General features: G+C 31.2%; 1 protein-coding gene across 2 annotated transcripts in view; it reads left to right on the plus strand.

Annotated features, from left to right (window-relative positions):
* The first annotated feature begins 11631 nt into the window (after positions 1-11631).
* LOC108690117 (solute carrier family 26 member 10-like) overlaps positions 11632-16526 on the plus strand; it is a 17167-nt gene continuing 12272 nt past the window's right edge. The window contains exons 1-2 of one of the 2 annotated variants that reach the window (XM_018197245.1): positions 11632-11690; positions 12856-12883. In XM_018197245.1, the coding sequence (XP_018052734.1) occupies positions 11643-11690; positions 12856-12883 (76 nt within the window). In that variant the 5' untranslated portion in view covers positions 11632-11642. Of the gene's footprint in view, positions 11691-12855; positions 12884-14614; positions 14865-16526 lie in introns of those variants that run through there. The other variant, XM_018197247.1, reaches the window with a different exon arrangement.

A 16526-nucleotide genomic window follows, 5' to 3' on the forward strand; every position in this document is an offset into this window, starting at 1 on the left:
ACGTATTGACGTTAAAGAGATCGTGATATACAACATTAAGAGAAACAGAAGCTATTTCAGACGCCAGTAATTTTCTGTAAAGATTGGATGGAATATCATTGTTACATCGATATTAATTAAATATCGATAAGCAACGTTGCATATTATATGTTTATATATAATATCATGTTGTGTTAAGATCGTAACACTTAATAAACGATACACGTAATACAATCCTAAGTTAATCTATATAACGTGTTGCCATATTTAAAATATTTTAAATTTAATTTTTTAAAATGGAAAAATAAAATTCAGAAAAATGTTGCTGGAATTAATGAATTTATCGATTAATCACAAAAAAAAATTTCAGAAGCTGGGAAAGGCGCTGCATGAACGTGAAAAACAATTAATCCGTAAATATTATACGAGCTTCTGTCAAAATGTACAAGATAAAACTCACGATAAAACATATAAAAACGGAACATTTTTTACGATGGATTAAGATCCAAAGTGCGTTCATAAAATCCAGTTAAGCACTTCGAACCGAGAGAAACTTTAAGTAGATAATGGATGCTTAAGCCGGCTAAAGTTTCAATGCCGGAAATCGTAAAGTATTTACGGAAGTTTTCGGAGTTTTTTATCTTTGATAAAAAAAAAACAAGTAAAAAATATATCTTCCCTACCATTACCGAATAGTTTGATCATTTTAATTGCGTAACTTTATCACAAAGTAATACACTACGTGTCCAACACAAACGCACCAATGAACACCAAATAAATTTTTATCGAGGAATTTTTATTTATCACGCGAGTCCGCGCGAAGTTACTAACTTAGTAAGCAATGGAAAACCGAGCAATTCGCGTCTTAATCCGAAAGCAATAATGAAATCAATACGGAAGAAATTAATTAGTCGAATAGGGGCGATATTCCTCGCGTCGAGGATATGCAACTGTACTTGTTGACCGCGGGTGTAGTGTCGGGTCAATAATAATAAATATTTGATAATGTCTCGGCTGTTTTCGAATTCCTTTCGATGAATCATGTCGATGAGAAACGCAGAACACCCTTTTGATACTTCAGAAACGTGCGAGCGATTGAGAAATTTTGGAATTTCATCTCGTATCTAGTAAAGTGATCGTTAACGATCGCGCTCGAATCAGGGCAAAGCAATACTCAATCTAGCATAATTTTACGTGTAATGTCCAAGCAAATGTACAAATGTTTAAGCCAACTCAAGCGCGAAATTTCGATGTTCCCCTATTTCGGATTACATTCAATACTCGTGATTCACGATTAATTCGACAGCGTTGAAAAAAAAATAGAGAAAAGAATCGCCGGAAAAAATACGAGTTATTGCGTACAAAAATCAGTCAGACTCTAATAGAACAATATAACAGCTTTAGAATTTAATATTTACAGATAAGAGGAAGATATAAATTTTTTAATCTTACGAAAATTTATGAAATCTTGTAAATCGTAAATTATCTTAGATGAATGCTTCCACTAGTATGATTCACAATTTATAAAGTAAGCAAGTATAAGTTTTCAAAAATTTGAATTTGACAGTCCGATATGAATTGTACGACAAAGTAATTCGAAAAAATGCGCTGCGCTGCGCTGTGGAATTGTCGTGTAATCACGAAGCGCACGAATTTTTCATTGTTTTTACGTTATGTGAAAAACGTGGTGAATGCAATCGAGGGAATTGAGATCGAGAGAGGGAAAGAGAAAAACAAATCACTCAAGGGTGAAAATGAGTCAATAATGATGAAACTGAGTCAATAAAACCTTTCAAGGATGAAACTGAGTCAATAAAATCTTAATAAGCGACTATAATAGTGATATTAAGTACAAAGCTAGCGAAAGCAAGAACGATTCGCGCAAATGGACTATGTAAGTGGCTTCCGATCCCTCTCTCACGGATGCTCGATCGATTTCATACACGTTTGTAAGGAAAAAAAAATAGATAAATAAAAAGGAACGCGCGCGTTTTCACTCGCGCCGCACTTTCGGGATGCCTTAAGCGAAAACCGAAAATCGAACTCGGTTTCGAATGTGTCCAGGACTTGTCGGGGCGTTAATGTAGTAGTTAGATGGTTAATAAGGCCGGTTCCTTGGAAATTGTGAGATGATCACTTTTCGTACTTCGTGTCGTGGAAATGTCTTCTACACCTGTCGTCGTTTACTGTGCTGTCCACTTTATCTGTTAACACTGTACACGCGTGTCTTCGTATGCGTGCGTCGTCTGTGTTTGCATGCATGTATGTTAAAGCAACGGCTATCGGTGTTATTATCCGAATCCGAAAAGCGCATAATTAAATGGAATGTCGGATGTATTTGCCGGTCGTTAAAATTATATCCGTCTGTGTGCGAGGTAACGCACTTACGATCAATAATGAACGACTCCTCTCAACTCACACTGAAATCGATCGCGGCACCATCAAACGATAGACTAAATAAATGACAAAATCGATAGTCGGGATTGTATCCGTGCGGACACATCAAAGAGAATTGTAATATACTTGTAACTGAGTTACCTCGTGATGACGCGCCATCTGAATTCGCATTACAAGATCCTATCATCCGGTTCCACAAACATATATCGAAGTGAATTTTAAAGAGAATTATAATATCGCGTATTAGGATTTTCGACATTACTTTTCAAAAGATTTAATTATTTCCAAAGGAAAAATCAATTATCTTACACAATTTCAAAAATGTAGGTTAAAGCTGTGAAACAAGCTATTCTTGATACTCTAATTTCGATTGCATAATTTTGAAATATAATATATAGATTCACACACCTTCATTATAGGCGAGCCGCAATAGTTCTAGCCGCAAAGCAACTTTAGATATGCTTGCGGAGCGAATGAGCTTGATTGATTCTTACCTGTGGATCCAACCATTATAATTGCTCGACGAGCAACCCTAATCGTTTTATCGATTTAAACTCGTCCATTCTTATTAGGCAGCGTAGCAATAAATTCAATGTTCTTTAATGGAAGAAGATTATATCTCTGAAGAGAATGTGTGGAGCCGGGAAGGAAATTTCTTCTATCTATTGCAATATAACTTTATCGACACGAGCCACTTCTTCCCCTTTTCATCTTCTCAACGCTCTTTTCTCATACTATTGGAGAGTCCATGTTAATCCAATTAAACGTGATTTTAAATCGTTGTTAGTTATAAGGAACAGAGAAGAGATACAACGATTAAACGAAAGCAACAAATTCTATAAAAGAGTGAATTCCCTAGTATGGAGGGGGACAGGAGAGTGAGAGGGAGAGAAAGGAAGAGTGATAGAGAAGAAGGAGAAGAAACAGAGAAAAAGTGCCTATACGCCAGTAAATTATTGTTTAGCGTGTTTAATGCGTTTCATGCGAGTACGGTCAGTGTCAATTACAGGTTTGAAGGAACTGAAGACGACGTACATTGAGACGAAAGCAATAACACGGCAAATCCCTAATAAAACGGCAAATCATCTTGGCTAATGCGATTCTGAATTATTATTATTCTTGTTATTGACAGCGAGAAATCAATAGCTGCTTGTCGAATGGCATGAAAACAAATTTACGAAGTAACGAGGATGACTTTCGCACTAATTGTTTCTATGATGAAACAAAAATAATTCACTTTTGATAAATCTATTTTTATCCCATCTTTAAAGTTCGATCCATTCCAAAACATATTCATCAAAATTCATCAGATGTATAACAACAAAAAATGTAATTCATATAAAAATATTTATTAGTACAGATTTCTGATACTATATATTTGTACACTTATATGTACAATGAGACTTTACATAATTTATCGCAACATCGTAGAAAAATTTCTAAATCGAAAATATTTCTGCATTTTTTTGTCACTATCTCGGATCGCTTTTTCATAAAATTTGTGTGTTTTATCGCCCAGTTATAAAAGAAGATATTTAAAAAAAGATCAAATCTGCCAAAAAAGGATCTACACAAGTGGAAATACATGCTTTCGGCGAAATTGTCCTCGTTAATTCGACGATAGCGAATAAAAACGGCCGCGACACTTTCAGGATATATGTGATATCAGGTGAATCTTTACCTTACCTATAACGCATATAGATATTGATATTGTACGTATTGTGATAGTTATCCATAAATGCCCAGTAAAAAAAGATTCGCCAATCCAAGCGATCCTACATCCCTCTCCGCCCCACCCCATTCCGAGTACGACTGATATTTACAGGATATTGTTCCAATTGGATGCTCCCAATGAAGCCGGGGTATTCAAAAGCAATAACTTCGTAGACGGTCGCGCGTCCTTGAAGAGGTGCGCGTCCGATATAATATTAATTATTAATTAAAGAAAACGAGAGAAAGGGAGAGAGAGAATGAGAGTGCAAGATGGAAAAAATGGGACCGAGAATAGATCAACAAATTTTCAATCCGCAATAGTTTAAGCCTACGATGACAGCCGATTATTTATTATACATACGCGCGCTTAAACAGTCGGATTTAGTGGAACGTGCGAGACAGAAAAGAAAAGACACAAGAATAACCATAATGATGAAATAATGCATTGCGCATAAGAAACAGAACGATTAAACGCTTGTAAACGATGAAAAGAATATAGCGAGCCTAAAGAGCACAATTAGTAGGAAATTAAAGAATACTAGAATAAAAATAGCGTTTAATCGTGAAGAACGTGTTGCGAGCGTACAGAATCCTTTGATTTCCACGAAAAATGATGGAGACGAAATACATATAATGTATTTTGTCATAAAAATAACGTGCGAAACAAGAGAAAAAATAAAGGAAAAAAAATTACAAGAAAGAGAAAATAGAAAGGAGAGAAAGTGTATGAAATGTAATATGTATGTATGAAAGAACGAGTGCATATACTGCGTATGTGTACGTGTGTGTGCGCGCGCGCACAGGTATTTCGTAGCTTTTACTTAAGAATGCAGTACACACGCAAAACATAAAGTTAACTATATTTATAGAAATATGTTGACGCGGTTATTACCGACGAAATTATATCGAATTATTAATAGGGCAGCGTGATTAAATCAATCACGGTTAATCACGTGCGCACGTATGCACGTGTGAGCGGGAAAGAGAAAGAGAAAGAGAGAGAGAGAGAGAGAGAGAGAGAGAGAGAGAGAGAGAGAGAGAGAGAGAGTGCGTACTTTAGCCGCTATATAGTGCGTTGGACAGCAAGTCGCAAATTAAGAATTATGACCATTATGGTTATCATTATATACGGCAATGATAACGACGAACAATATTATTATTATTATTATCATCATTATTATTATCATTATTATTATTATTATTACCAATCACACTAATCTCACTATTATGATTACTTATTAATTAATAATGAGAAAAAAACTACCAATAAAATATACCTTGCATGATTAGTAGGGCTATACTGCCGCCGAAGCAATACAAAGAGCAATATAGAGTTAAAAACGAACGTAACTAAAGGTAACGGCGTAAAGGTACTAAAGGTAAATTATATTATACCGATAATGAAAAAAAAAAATTCGTAGATAACACACACGTCAAATACTTTATACGCATGCGACACACCCGCGTGTGTACACATTTATGCATACTTTGACACACACACACACCATACACACACACACACACACACACACACACACACACACACACATTCACACTTCACGACACATACATGAAATCATAGACATACACGTATAATGTACACGTATACACGAACATTATGTATGGCCCTTAACTTATTCTGACCGTAGTGCTAATTATACTTAGCATTTACGTAGATGACACTAATTGCCTAGATCGACCAGCCTGGCTGGCTAATTAATTATTTGCCGATCGAGACTACTTTCGACGGGAATAACGTTGGCGCGTTTAGCACGTAGAGAGCGACGATAATAAACATTCCAGACGATTGTATTTCGCCTCCGAGGTAGTGATATAGTTATTGTAGATTGCTAATGTATTTCACTCGGTGCCTGTGACAGCTGGGATCGCTATCTATGCTTATCGCGAACCTCAAGGTTTCTTTTAATTGAAACTGGGAGACACGAGAGTTGTAAAGAAAAAGAAAATCGTCATTCCGAGCACACTTGTAGAAAACTTCTGTATTCGTATTATGACTGCATTCGATTACTAACTATTTATTTTATTCATTCAATGATACGAATCCTCTCTTAAGTAAAAAGAAAGAGAAAAATATGGCTTTAAGTAAACTTCATTTATCTTAGTGAATGATCTCGTCAGAATGTTCAGAATTAAATTTATCGAATACATTACGATAAAAAATTTAATAGAGTTATATAAAATGACGAGAATAAATGAAAATATTATAATGCTATAGTAGTTTCCATGACCTCAAATACACGATGGCATCAACTTCGATTCCTCGTCTAGCTGTAATTTAATTACGGCAGAATGAATGACACTAAATCGATAATATACAATAAAAGTTATTCTCTTGCTGATAACCTCGATAATAGAAGATTCGAAATTATTCAGTTTCCTTAGAAACACGCTTTACTGTTGTATCGGATCTATGCAAATCTTTAATCGCATATTCTGAAATTAACAAAAGTTCTTCGATCTCCTTGAGAATGTGAATCAAGATATTGTCGGAATATGAATTACATATGCCATTGAAATCCATTTAAGCTTCATCGAACCAAAAATTTTATTAATATAAAAAAACATTAATAATTATGATGATTATTAAAATATGATATTCAATATTCAAAAATTAAAGCAACATTTTTGTCCAATGCTCAAAAATTTCATCGATTTATCTCACAATTAGCGTTAAACTCACTTTAATTTTATTTCTCATTCCTCTTGAGAAGAATTTATGTGAGAAGAGTGTGTATTACATCGCAAACAGTCACGTTTAACGTTAAATGCGAGATATGGATCACGGACAATTATTGTTAAGAATGATTCGTTACACATATTAAAGTCGCTCGAGATATGTATATATATATATTTACATACATATGTGTATGTATATATATGTGTGTGTGTGTGTGTGTGTGTGTGTGTGTGTACACACACACACACACACACACACACACACACACATACACACACATACTGTATATTGAGGACTGTCGTTGAATGATCAAGCTGTTCATGGGTACCAGCTGGAACATGTAGTATTAGCATGGTGTGAAAATGATAGTGACGCTAGATGAATTAGCTTTAAGCTTCTTTCTCGCTAAGAGAGAACCTATTATTGTAACGAATATTTACATACATTTGTATTATTTGTAAACTAGCGCTAATACAAAACTCCAATTGTGCATCGACACGCGAACAAGACCTAAAAATCCATTCCCCTATTCTCCTCATCCATCTTCCCCTATCTCTGTAAAACCTGCCTCCTACCGTCTAGCTCGTGCTCTAGCGAGCGCTCTTTTTTGTAAAACTAGTTTGATTTCTTCGTTCTCAAATCTGTAATCTTGCTCTATAACGTTTCGTCTATATATCTCTCTGTATATCGGGCCTTTTCTCCAATTGAAGGAAAATGAATAAATAAAAAGAGGAAGAGAGACGAGAACAAGACCTTACCTATCCCGACATGCTTCTCATAGTGTTGGATGGTAACGTTACAAGACAAAAGGGAAAAAAACGTTAATTGAGCATTGTTATCTATGTAATACAACATAGGATGTTTTGTATTATATTTTCATAATAAATAGAAACGTAGAAAAAGACGTATTAACCACACTCGTGTCATTTTATCACTCGTTTGATACCTTTCGCCCCTATTGCCTCAATCCTAATAATTTATCTATTTAGTAAAAACAATTATTAAATTGTTAAGTATATACGAGGATAATTCGAAATGTTCTAGACTAGACACACAGAAATGGTGTCTGAAATTCTGCAAGCATTGTTCAGATTATTAGATCTAATTCAATTTTGCGACTGCAATAAAGAAAATGTCAGCGGATATATTGTCATGATATAACCAAAAGTTGATTGTTTTACAATTTTTAAATTCTAATAATTTGATATTTGTAACGTTCATTTCTATGTCAGGCTGAAAACTTTTCAAACTACCATTGTAGTTCCTGCGTTTTATTAATCAGTCCAAGAAAAATTTGAGACTACAGTTAATTTATATTAATATACTATATATTAGGAAATTTTTTAATAATAAATTACAACTAATTTTCATTTTAATTAAGTTAATTAATTAAGATACTTTTCGTAATTTACAGATTTTCAGTATATTCAAAATAGCTTGTCAATTTAATTTATGATATTACTATAGTAGATCGACTGCATTTCTAAATCCGAAAAACCAAACCAATTCAGAGACGCGCAATTCAAGAGACTACAAATGTAATATATAAATTCACGTGAAATTATTTAAAGTCCAGCTTTGACCGGTATAAGCATTGTTTCTTACTTATTAATTAAGTTAAGTCTAATTAACTGTAAATTTAATTTACAATTCAACAATGAGTTACAATACAAAGATAAACTGTTTAGTTTAATTCTTTATATAAAAATACATATACATATATGATATACCTATATATGTATATGTGTGTGTGTTCTAATAAAAGAAAATTTTCTGATATATCTGTAGCAGTAGCTGAAAATAAAATAAGTAGATTAGATTTAAAATTTCGTTCCGACATTCTATAAAAGCTTATGGATTTAAAAATATTTTAAGTATGCTCAAAATAAATATGCAAGTCTTCCATTTTCATAATAAATAAACAATATAAAAAAATATTAATTATTTTTTAATACGACATATTTTTTGTGCAAATAGAATAATTACTCATCTACTTCACGTTATATATAATCTGCTTTAAATTGTTAATGCATAATATCAATTATAAATTTTCCTTTATTATACATATTATATATGTCACACATACACACACACACACACACACACACACACACACACGCGTGTACATAAATATATACGTACATAAATATAAGTTGCTACAAAACAGAGAGTCTCTCGATCGTGAAAAATGATGGAAGATGAGTCAGATAAGTTTCAGAAGATTGCAATTGATTTTGTGGACACATTCAAAGTCGTTAAACAATAACCAACGCGAAACAGATTGTATTTCCAACTTTTGCTGAGAAACCAAACAACATTTCTTGGAAAGTTTGAAACTTTCAATTGCAGCAAGAAGATATAAAAAATCATATATCTAGTTTTAATATACTTTTCAATAAATTGAATGCAGTTGATCAAATAAATGATAATTGTTTGTCTAGAACATATCTATATTACATTAGATGCTGAAAATATTCCATTTTATAATATGTAAATTGAAAGAGTTACGTTTTTTATAAAGCAATATAAAAAATTATAGTTTTACAAAATTTTTTAATATATTATTATAGTTATAAAATATTAATGCGCTCACTCACATTATGGAAATTATTCACTGATTTAAAAAATATAGAAGAACTACATTTTCTTTAATATTTTGCTATATATATTTATGAAACATATACACTTAGTGATCAATCGTTCCAAATTAGGAAAGACATATTCCAAATTTTAATTCTTTGTTCTACTTTACAACGCGTCCCCATTTTGTCTCAAATTAAGGGTATGATTATAAATTGTCCTTCTTTTAAATAATAACTGAAAATAATAAGTGTGAAATATGATTTTCAACTAATATGTGAAGAATTGATTTTTTATTTAAAAACCAGATATTATTCATAAAATACATTCAGTAGAAAAGCATAATTTTAAAAAATGATTGTAACTTCTCTTGATGTAATTTTTGTCGTGATCTCACGTGCTATTATTTATTAGTTATTTACAAATATAATAATATAATATTATTACAATAATAATTATTTTAAAAAATGAATATCTATTAAAATTTAACTGTAACAATTTAATTTTTTTAAATGTTCCTCTTTGCCTTTTTTTAAAGAATTGCTCATCTTAATATACATTACAGAAATATGGAAAAAAAGGATTATATGTATATGCTTTTATCATTGCTTCATATTGACGTCAGATTTTACGAAACGCGTTATTCAAAGGAAAGCTTTAAAGAAATAAAACTGGAGCAGAGTAGACTTGATGTTCAAGCACATACCTATGTTACATGATGGCTGATATTCCGGCACATATTATTGGCTCAAACTCGAGAGGCTCCGCGAAATCTATAGAACCGGTCACGTATCGGCTCTTTCATTATGAAGCTACCGTATTCTTCCTATGCAATGATAGCAAGAATAAGTACGCGGACGTGTTGAGCTTCTTTCAACTTTCCTCTTGATCCGGGACAAATTTCGCTCATTTACATTTACATGCCGTTGTTGAATGCACGCGATGACGAATGAAAACTTTTATACCGCCGCAATTCTGATGTCGCGCGTTTCATCGTAACATCACACGATCTACAATGTTATGATGTAAGCATTTATCCGTTGTTTGTACAGAATGTTGCAAGACTAGACTTTTTCTTTTGTTTGCAAATGATGTGTTGAACTAATTGGTTCTAAATAAGAATTCTTTTGAGATTTATTTATTCGCGAAGCTTTATTATATGATTATTACATTATTATAAATAACTATATATAAATTTTATGTTCTATAATTCTGAAAAATTATGCACGTGTCCTCGAAAAATGATATGCAGTTTATTCGATACAAGATAAAGGCATCCCCTGACCTTACATGTACTTTTCGTTCCTGACAACATAGAAAGACAAACTACGCGCTTGCATTGAAGGCGCCACAGAATTTATCACGGTTGATAAAAATGATAAACAAGTAGACACAAATAAACAAGTAGACACAAATGTTGATGAAATAAGACGGCTCCACTGCGTTTATACGTAAACGCGATAAAAGACTACCAAATAGCGTGTCTTTACCATACTGCAAACCATTTCGAATAACAATTGTTAATTAGATATAGAAGTATATCTAAATATTATTTTATAAATTAATATCTTTAATTATCTCACACTACTTGTCTCAATAATTTTTTCAATAAACGTTTTGCATATTTAGTGCAAATTTAGGGCAAATTAAATGTAATCAAATTATATTAAGTTTTAAATTCTTCTTCTAATATTTGGTGAGGCTTATATTTTGCATATATATATATATAATGTGTGTGTGTGTGTGTGTGTGTATTTATTTACTTTTATCAAAATATCTTTTTCTATTATATATTATCCTTATATTTTACAACAATAATAAATCATTAAAATCATTAAAATCATTATAATGCAGTAATTAAGTTTGGAAACAGAAAAATATAAAAAAATGTTCGAATATTTCGAACAAAATATTGGTTTGTCAGTGAGAGAATCAAGACTTATCACGCCCGTTTATATTTTTACGTTTCTTCAAATTATCTTTTTCAATGAATGTATCGAACGCGCGCGTATCATTGTTCGTAGTCTGTGCGAACAGGGACTGATTGACGAGCAGAATTTATGTTTACCAGTCGAGAAAGTTCAAGTAGGACAGTGCTACCCGACGATTGTTGTAAATCATATTGACGCTCGAAAAGTCGAGATCGAATAGTCGAGATCGCGGGTGTTTCATTTAATTCTTAAAAAGATACAGTAATTTTTATCAAAGTTAAGAAAGCTATCAACGTCTCGTCGCTATAAATAGTACGTAGTGCATAGCTGAACACAATAGCCCAATGGGAATTTCCAGAGACAACGTCGAATCAAGCAGTGAAGAAAGTCTGGTACGTAATAACAAAAAAAAAACGACAGATTCGATATAAAAAATTCAGAAAGTGCTCCAAAGGTGTAAAATGTATTATATTTCTCAAATAATGTAATATATTTGTGGATAATTGTGCAGAATTTCAAATCAAAATATTTTCCAATTGGTTCAATTCCAAAACGAAAAAACAAAACTTCTTTTAAAATAAATACATCATTTAGTGAGTTTTTAATCTAAATATGTTTAAATTTTCAACGATAGATATCAATAAATTTAAAATTATTGATATTACTTAAACTACTGTTGATATTCTATGATGCAATCGCCGGAACGGAATTTTTCAATCAACTTTTTGTTTTAAAGTGAGATTTATACTTTATCTTAAAAAGATGTTTTCTATTCAGTGTTTTATTTATTATAATAGCATTTCATTCCTCGAATTTATTATTTAACAGAATATAATATACATAGTCTAGTGTATCATATTTTATGTTTATTACTCTGTTAACATGTAGTCTAAATTAAAATTAAATTTATAACAGCATATAAAATTTATATTATTTATAAGAGAATGGAAAAAATAAGTTGATCACATACCGATTCGAATCCCTAATAGAAAACAGATAAATAGAATGACGCGGGCATGCATATTCCTCTTTAGGCATTATTAAATGTGGCCTTCTGATTCTAAATAATATTTATTTATTACGAAGAATGCACTTGATATTATCACAAGATGGGAATTACACGGTTACATACAGTTATAAATTTAAATTGTGAATACGAGTCTAAGTACATATGTAAATTTAGCTTGCCTCTATGTACAGTGATCAAACATGCAAAGAATCTTCGTTTATGTTATTTCAACATCTGAGTATAATTATCAAATTATTAATCGTTTGCATATCCAACAAAACATGATATCAGAACAAAATTCAGTTCAAGTACACGCGAGACGTTCAAGTTTAATTTATTACAAAGAGGCTGTTGATAGATAATCTCTATTTCAACTTTAGAAAAATATTTAAAATTTTGATAATTTTTGCTTTATTTTAATTACATTAATATTTATGAACATAAATATTAAAAGAATGTAAAAAAATATGTTAAATTGTCAAGTATGTATATTTGTATTATAAGTAGTGTCAGTATTGTTTCTCATTATCGAAATCTTTTTCTTTCAGCTAAGATGCAGCAGTGCAAACAGAGAAGGTACGTTCCGCTTGATATTTTGCCATGACATGAATATTGAGAAAATTAGCACTTTAACTAATCGCTACAACATATTTCGTAAGCAGAAAAAGAGAAAGAAAAATACTACTTCCTGTATTAAATATCATAAATATCTTATCATTCAATGAAAGAATACTTTTCAAAGAAATGCATTATATTTAAATACTGATTATGATTTAAATACAAAAATATGATTGAAATTATATTATGATACATAAATGAATTTGTCTTATCGTTAAACAAAATGCTAAGAAAACTTTTAAAAGAAAATATTTGACATAAGATAAATAACATTTTTACGAAGTAACTTATTATACTAGCCAAAAACTAAATAACACAGTCAAAAAAGTGTCTTAGTAAATAAATATACTGATGAGCATTAAAGCATTTATGATATTATCTAGTTTACTGTGTGTATTTCAACGAAGTTGACTGATCCCTACTCTATCTGTCTCTTGTCACAATCAGTGTTTGCTCGTGATCTCTCAAGATCAAGAGAAATCTGACCGATATTTATTGTTCCGAGAGGAGCTATGGGAATGCCTCCGTCATTGCAGATTAAAACAGTAGCATTAACAATCGCTGACACAGTCGACGAGATTCTTTTAAAATTTTGTGGCGCCTCACGGGAGTCGAATTTCTGAAGGCAACGAGTAACGTGTTCTAAGAAATCCGAGACTAGTGCCTATCGCGTAAGGTCGACCTGTTAATGCGTAATCGAAACGATCTTGCGAAAACGAAAACGTGAGAGAATCCAGTCGTTGCATTCGGATGAACACGAGTCAGTGAAAGAAATCTCTGGATCAACAATCGTATTATTGTGTTTAATAGTTTTCATATACTTTTCTCTTCTTTTTCCATCAATTCACAGAGCAACTTCTAATCAAGAACGAATAAGAAAAAAAAATCATTGTATTATAATAGTTCAGGTACACAGAAACATTATTTTGCTTTTCTTAGCGAACACACTCGCGCATAAATAACTGCAGTTGATACATTATGATGTATCAACAAATTAAAAATTTTCAATGTCAAGCGAATTCATTTTTTGAAAAATAAGATATGTACTATTAATTAATAAAGAACTAAATATTCAAACTAAAATATTCTCAGCAATACTTCTACGCTCTCGCAAAATATGAATTTTGTTCTTTAATATATTCTTTTAATATATTTATATAAATTTAAAGTCTTTAAATTCATTATTCACGGCTTTTATCCAGAGCTTATGGCGTCACTTATGATGTCACGATAACTATATGACACATACCTACGCAATATGACAATGTAATTTTAATCGATCATTATCAATTGCTACTTTCAAATACACGCACGTAATGGTGAAGAGAAAGATTTAGTAATATTGACAAATGTACGCTGAACTCATTCGTTATCATTGGCCGACGTAACCGGATTGCGATATAGTGTTAACGGCTAGCAGTGTGTTTCACGATCTGCGCGATTTGCTCTCTCACGACATGTGACATACTGACATCACGCTACGGATCCAAAGAGAGTAGCATGTCACGCAGTGAACGAATCTTTAATTTATATATCGCACGAAGGATATATGACTAGTGCACGTGTTGCGAGAAGGAGCCGCATGTTGCATTATGCGCTCGTTTATCGCCGCGTACACACTTGCGGTTCGCGAAATCATGCGCATAGTCGAGTAATTATTCAACTAGTGAATACAACGGAATTTAACTAATAATTTAATCATTTGTTCTTGTTATTTTGTGCTTTTCTTATATATTACTATAGTGAAAGCCTTACAACAAGTGTGCAATGATTACACTTGCCTGCGAAATGAAAGCCTTTGTAATCATTGTTTAAACTTAACTAGTAAAGTGATTTAACATAAAGTTGTTGCGCTGAATCCAAAAAAATCAAATCCATTTGTTGCTACAAATAAAGAATTTTAGCAAAATCGCAGTAACCATATTATACAAAAAAACAGGTAAAATATTTTATATTAGCAATATTATATTTAATCTTCAACTACAGTTCTCTCTCTCTCTCTCTCTCTCTCTCTCTCTCTCTCTCTCTCTCTCTTCAAAAAATGATTTTAATTTACATCTAAAGCTTTTTCTTTTTGTTGTATCTTTCACAACGGGTTTTAGTTAATTTTTTTTTTCAAAACTTGAAACTATAGAATTTAAGTTTGTAAAAAAAAAAAAACGGAAAAAAGTTTCAATAATAATATTAAAAGTTACGAAAACTGTAAGCGAAAATTTTGCAAAAAAGTGAAAAAAAGAATGTTTTTATTTTTAAATTATATTTTTACGAAAAAAAACGAAAAATAAAAATAAGTATTTTAGAAAGAGTTTACAAAAAATATCATAAACTTTAAAAAAAACATTAGGGGAAAGTAGAGGAATTGTGCATACCTAAAGGTACGCATAATTTATTGCTGTGGAGTGGTTTATGAATATAAAATCGATATGAGAGAAAGAGAGAGAGAGAAAGAGAGAGAGGGAGGGGGAGTGGAGGGAGCATGGGAAGCCATAAACTACAATCATTATATAGTTTCATCTACTATCATTATACAGTCTCATGTTGAGCAATTTTTCATTTAGTTATATTTGACAAAAAGAGAAAAAAAGGAAAATCAAATTGAGTAATTGTGCGTATAGATTGAATAATTATGAGCAAGACAAAAATCGCAAAAAATTAATGACTAAAATAAATATTTTATAGAATGATGATAAGGAAATGAAAAAATATATTTTTTTAAACCATAGTTAATACAAAATTTTGGAAAAATGTTACAAAAATTAGAAAAAATTGTATTTGTGTCTTACTTACTTGTTCAATCACTTTGATTCGTCTTTTTTTTGTAATTATAACATTTGAAATAATACAATAAAATATTTGAAACAATACAAAACAAAAAACAAAAAAAATAGTCATGTAGTATATGCAAGGCGGGTAATTGCATTTTAACAAACTGTAACTTGAAATTACCATCGCGAATTCAATCGATAAGAAAAATAATTACTTAAATACTTTTTAACTTAACTCAATAATCAATAGCTTAAAAGACGCACATAATGACGTATTTTAGTACGGTATGCAAGATTTAATGAACAAATAAAAATACAAACTTATCATCTTATTTTCTGAACACAAAAATTATATTAAAATACGTGATTTACTTTTTTTACTTTTGCTACTAATTACATTTTTAAATGATGTAATCTATGGTTGTATCTTAAAAGAACTATTTTCAGCTTATAAATTTCACCATGGTTGAGTCTCTATTTATTAAGGAAATGCTAAATCAGGATGCTCACAATTATCCATTGCGTACAATTTCCTCACTTTCCCCTATAAAGTTTGATTTCAAAAAATATAATTATTTCAATGAATAAAATTGCAATATTTTGAAACGTTAATATACTGAAAACATGAGGAAAATAATGTTATAACTATAATGTTGGCATAAATAATATTTAATATAAATATTGCTAAAATTTTGATTGATTATAATTATAATACAAAAAAAACAGAAATAGTTTTATAAATAGCAAGCACCGCAATATGCTCTTGTTTCCACTTTTAGTATAAAAATTATATAAAATATCTTAGTACTCTCTCTCTCTCTCTCTCTCTCTCTCTC

The sequence above is a fragment of the Atta colombica genome, unplaced genomic scaffold, assembly GCF_001594045.1.
Source record: "Atta colombica isolate Treedump-2 unplaced genomic scaffold, Acol1.0 scaffold295, whole genome shotgun sequence".
NCBI lineage: Eukaryota > Metazoa > Arthropoda > Insecta > Hymenoptera > Formicidae > Atta > Atta colombica.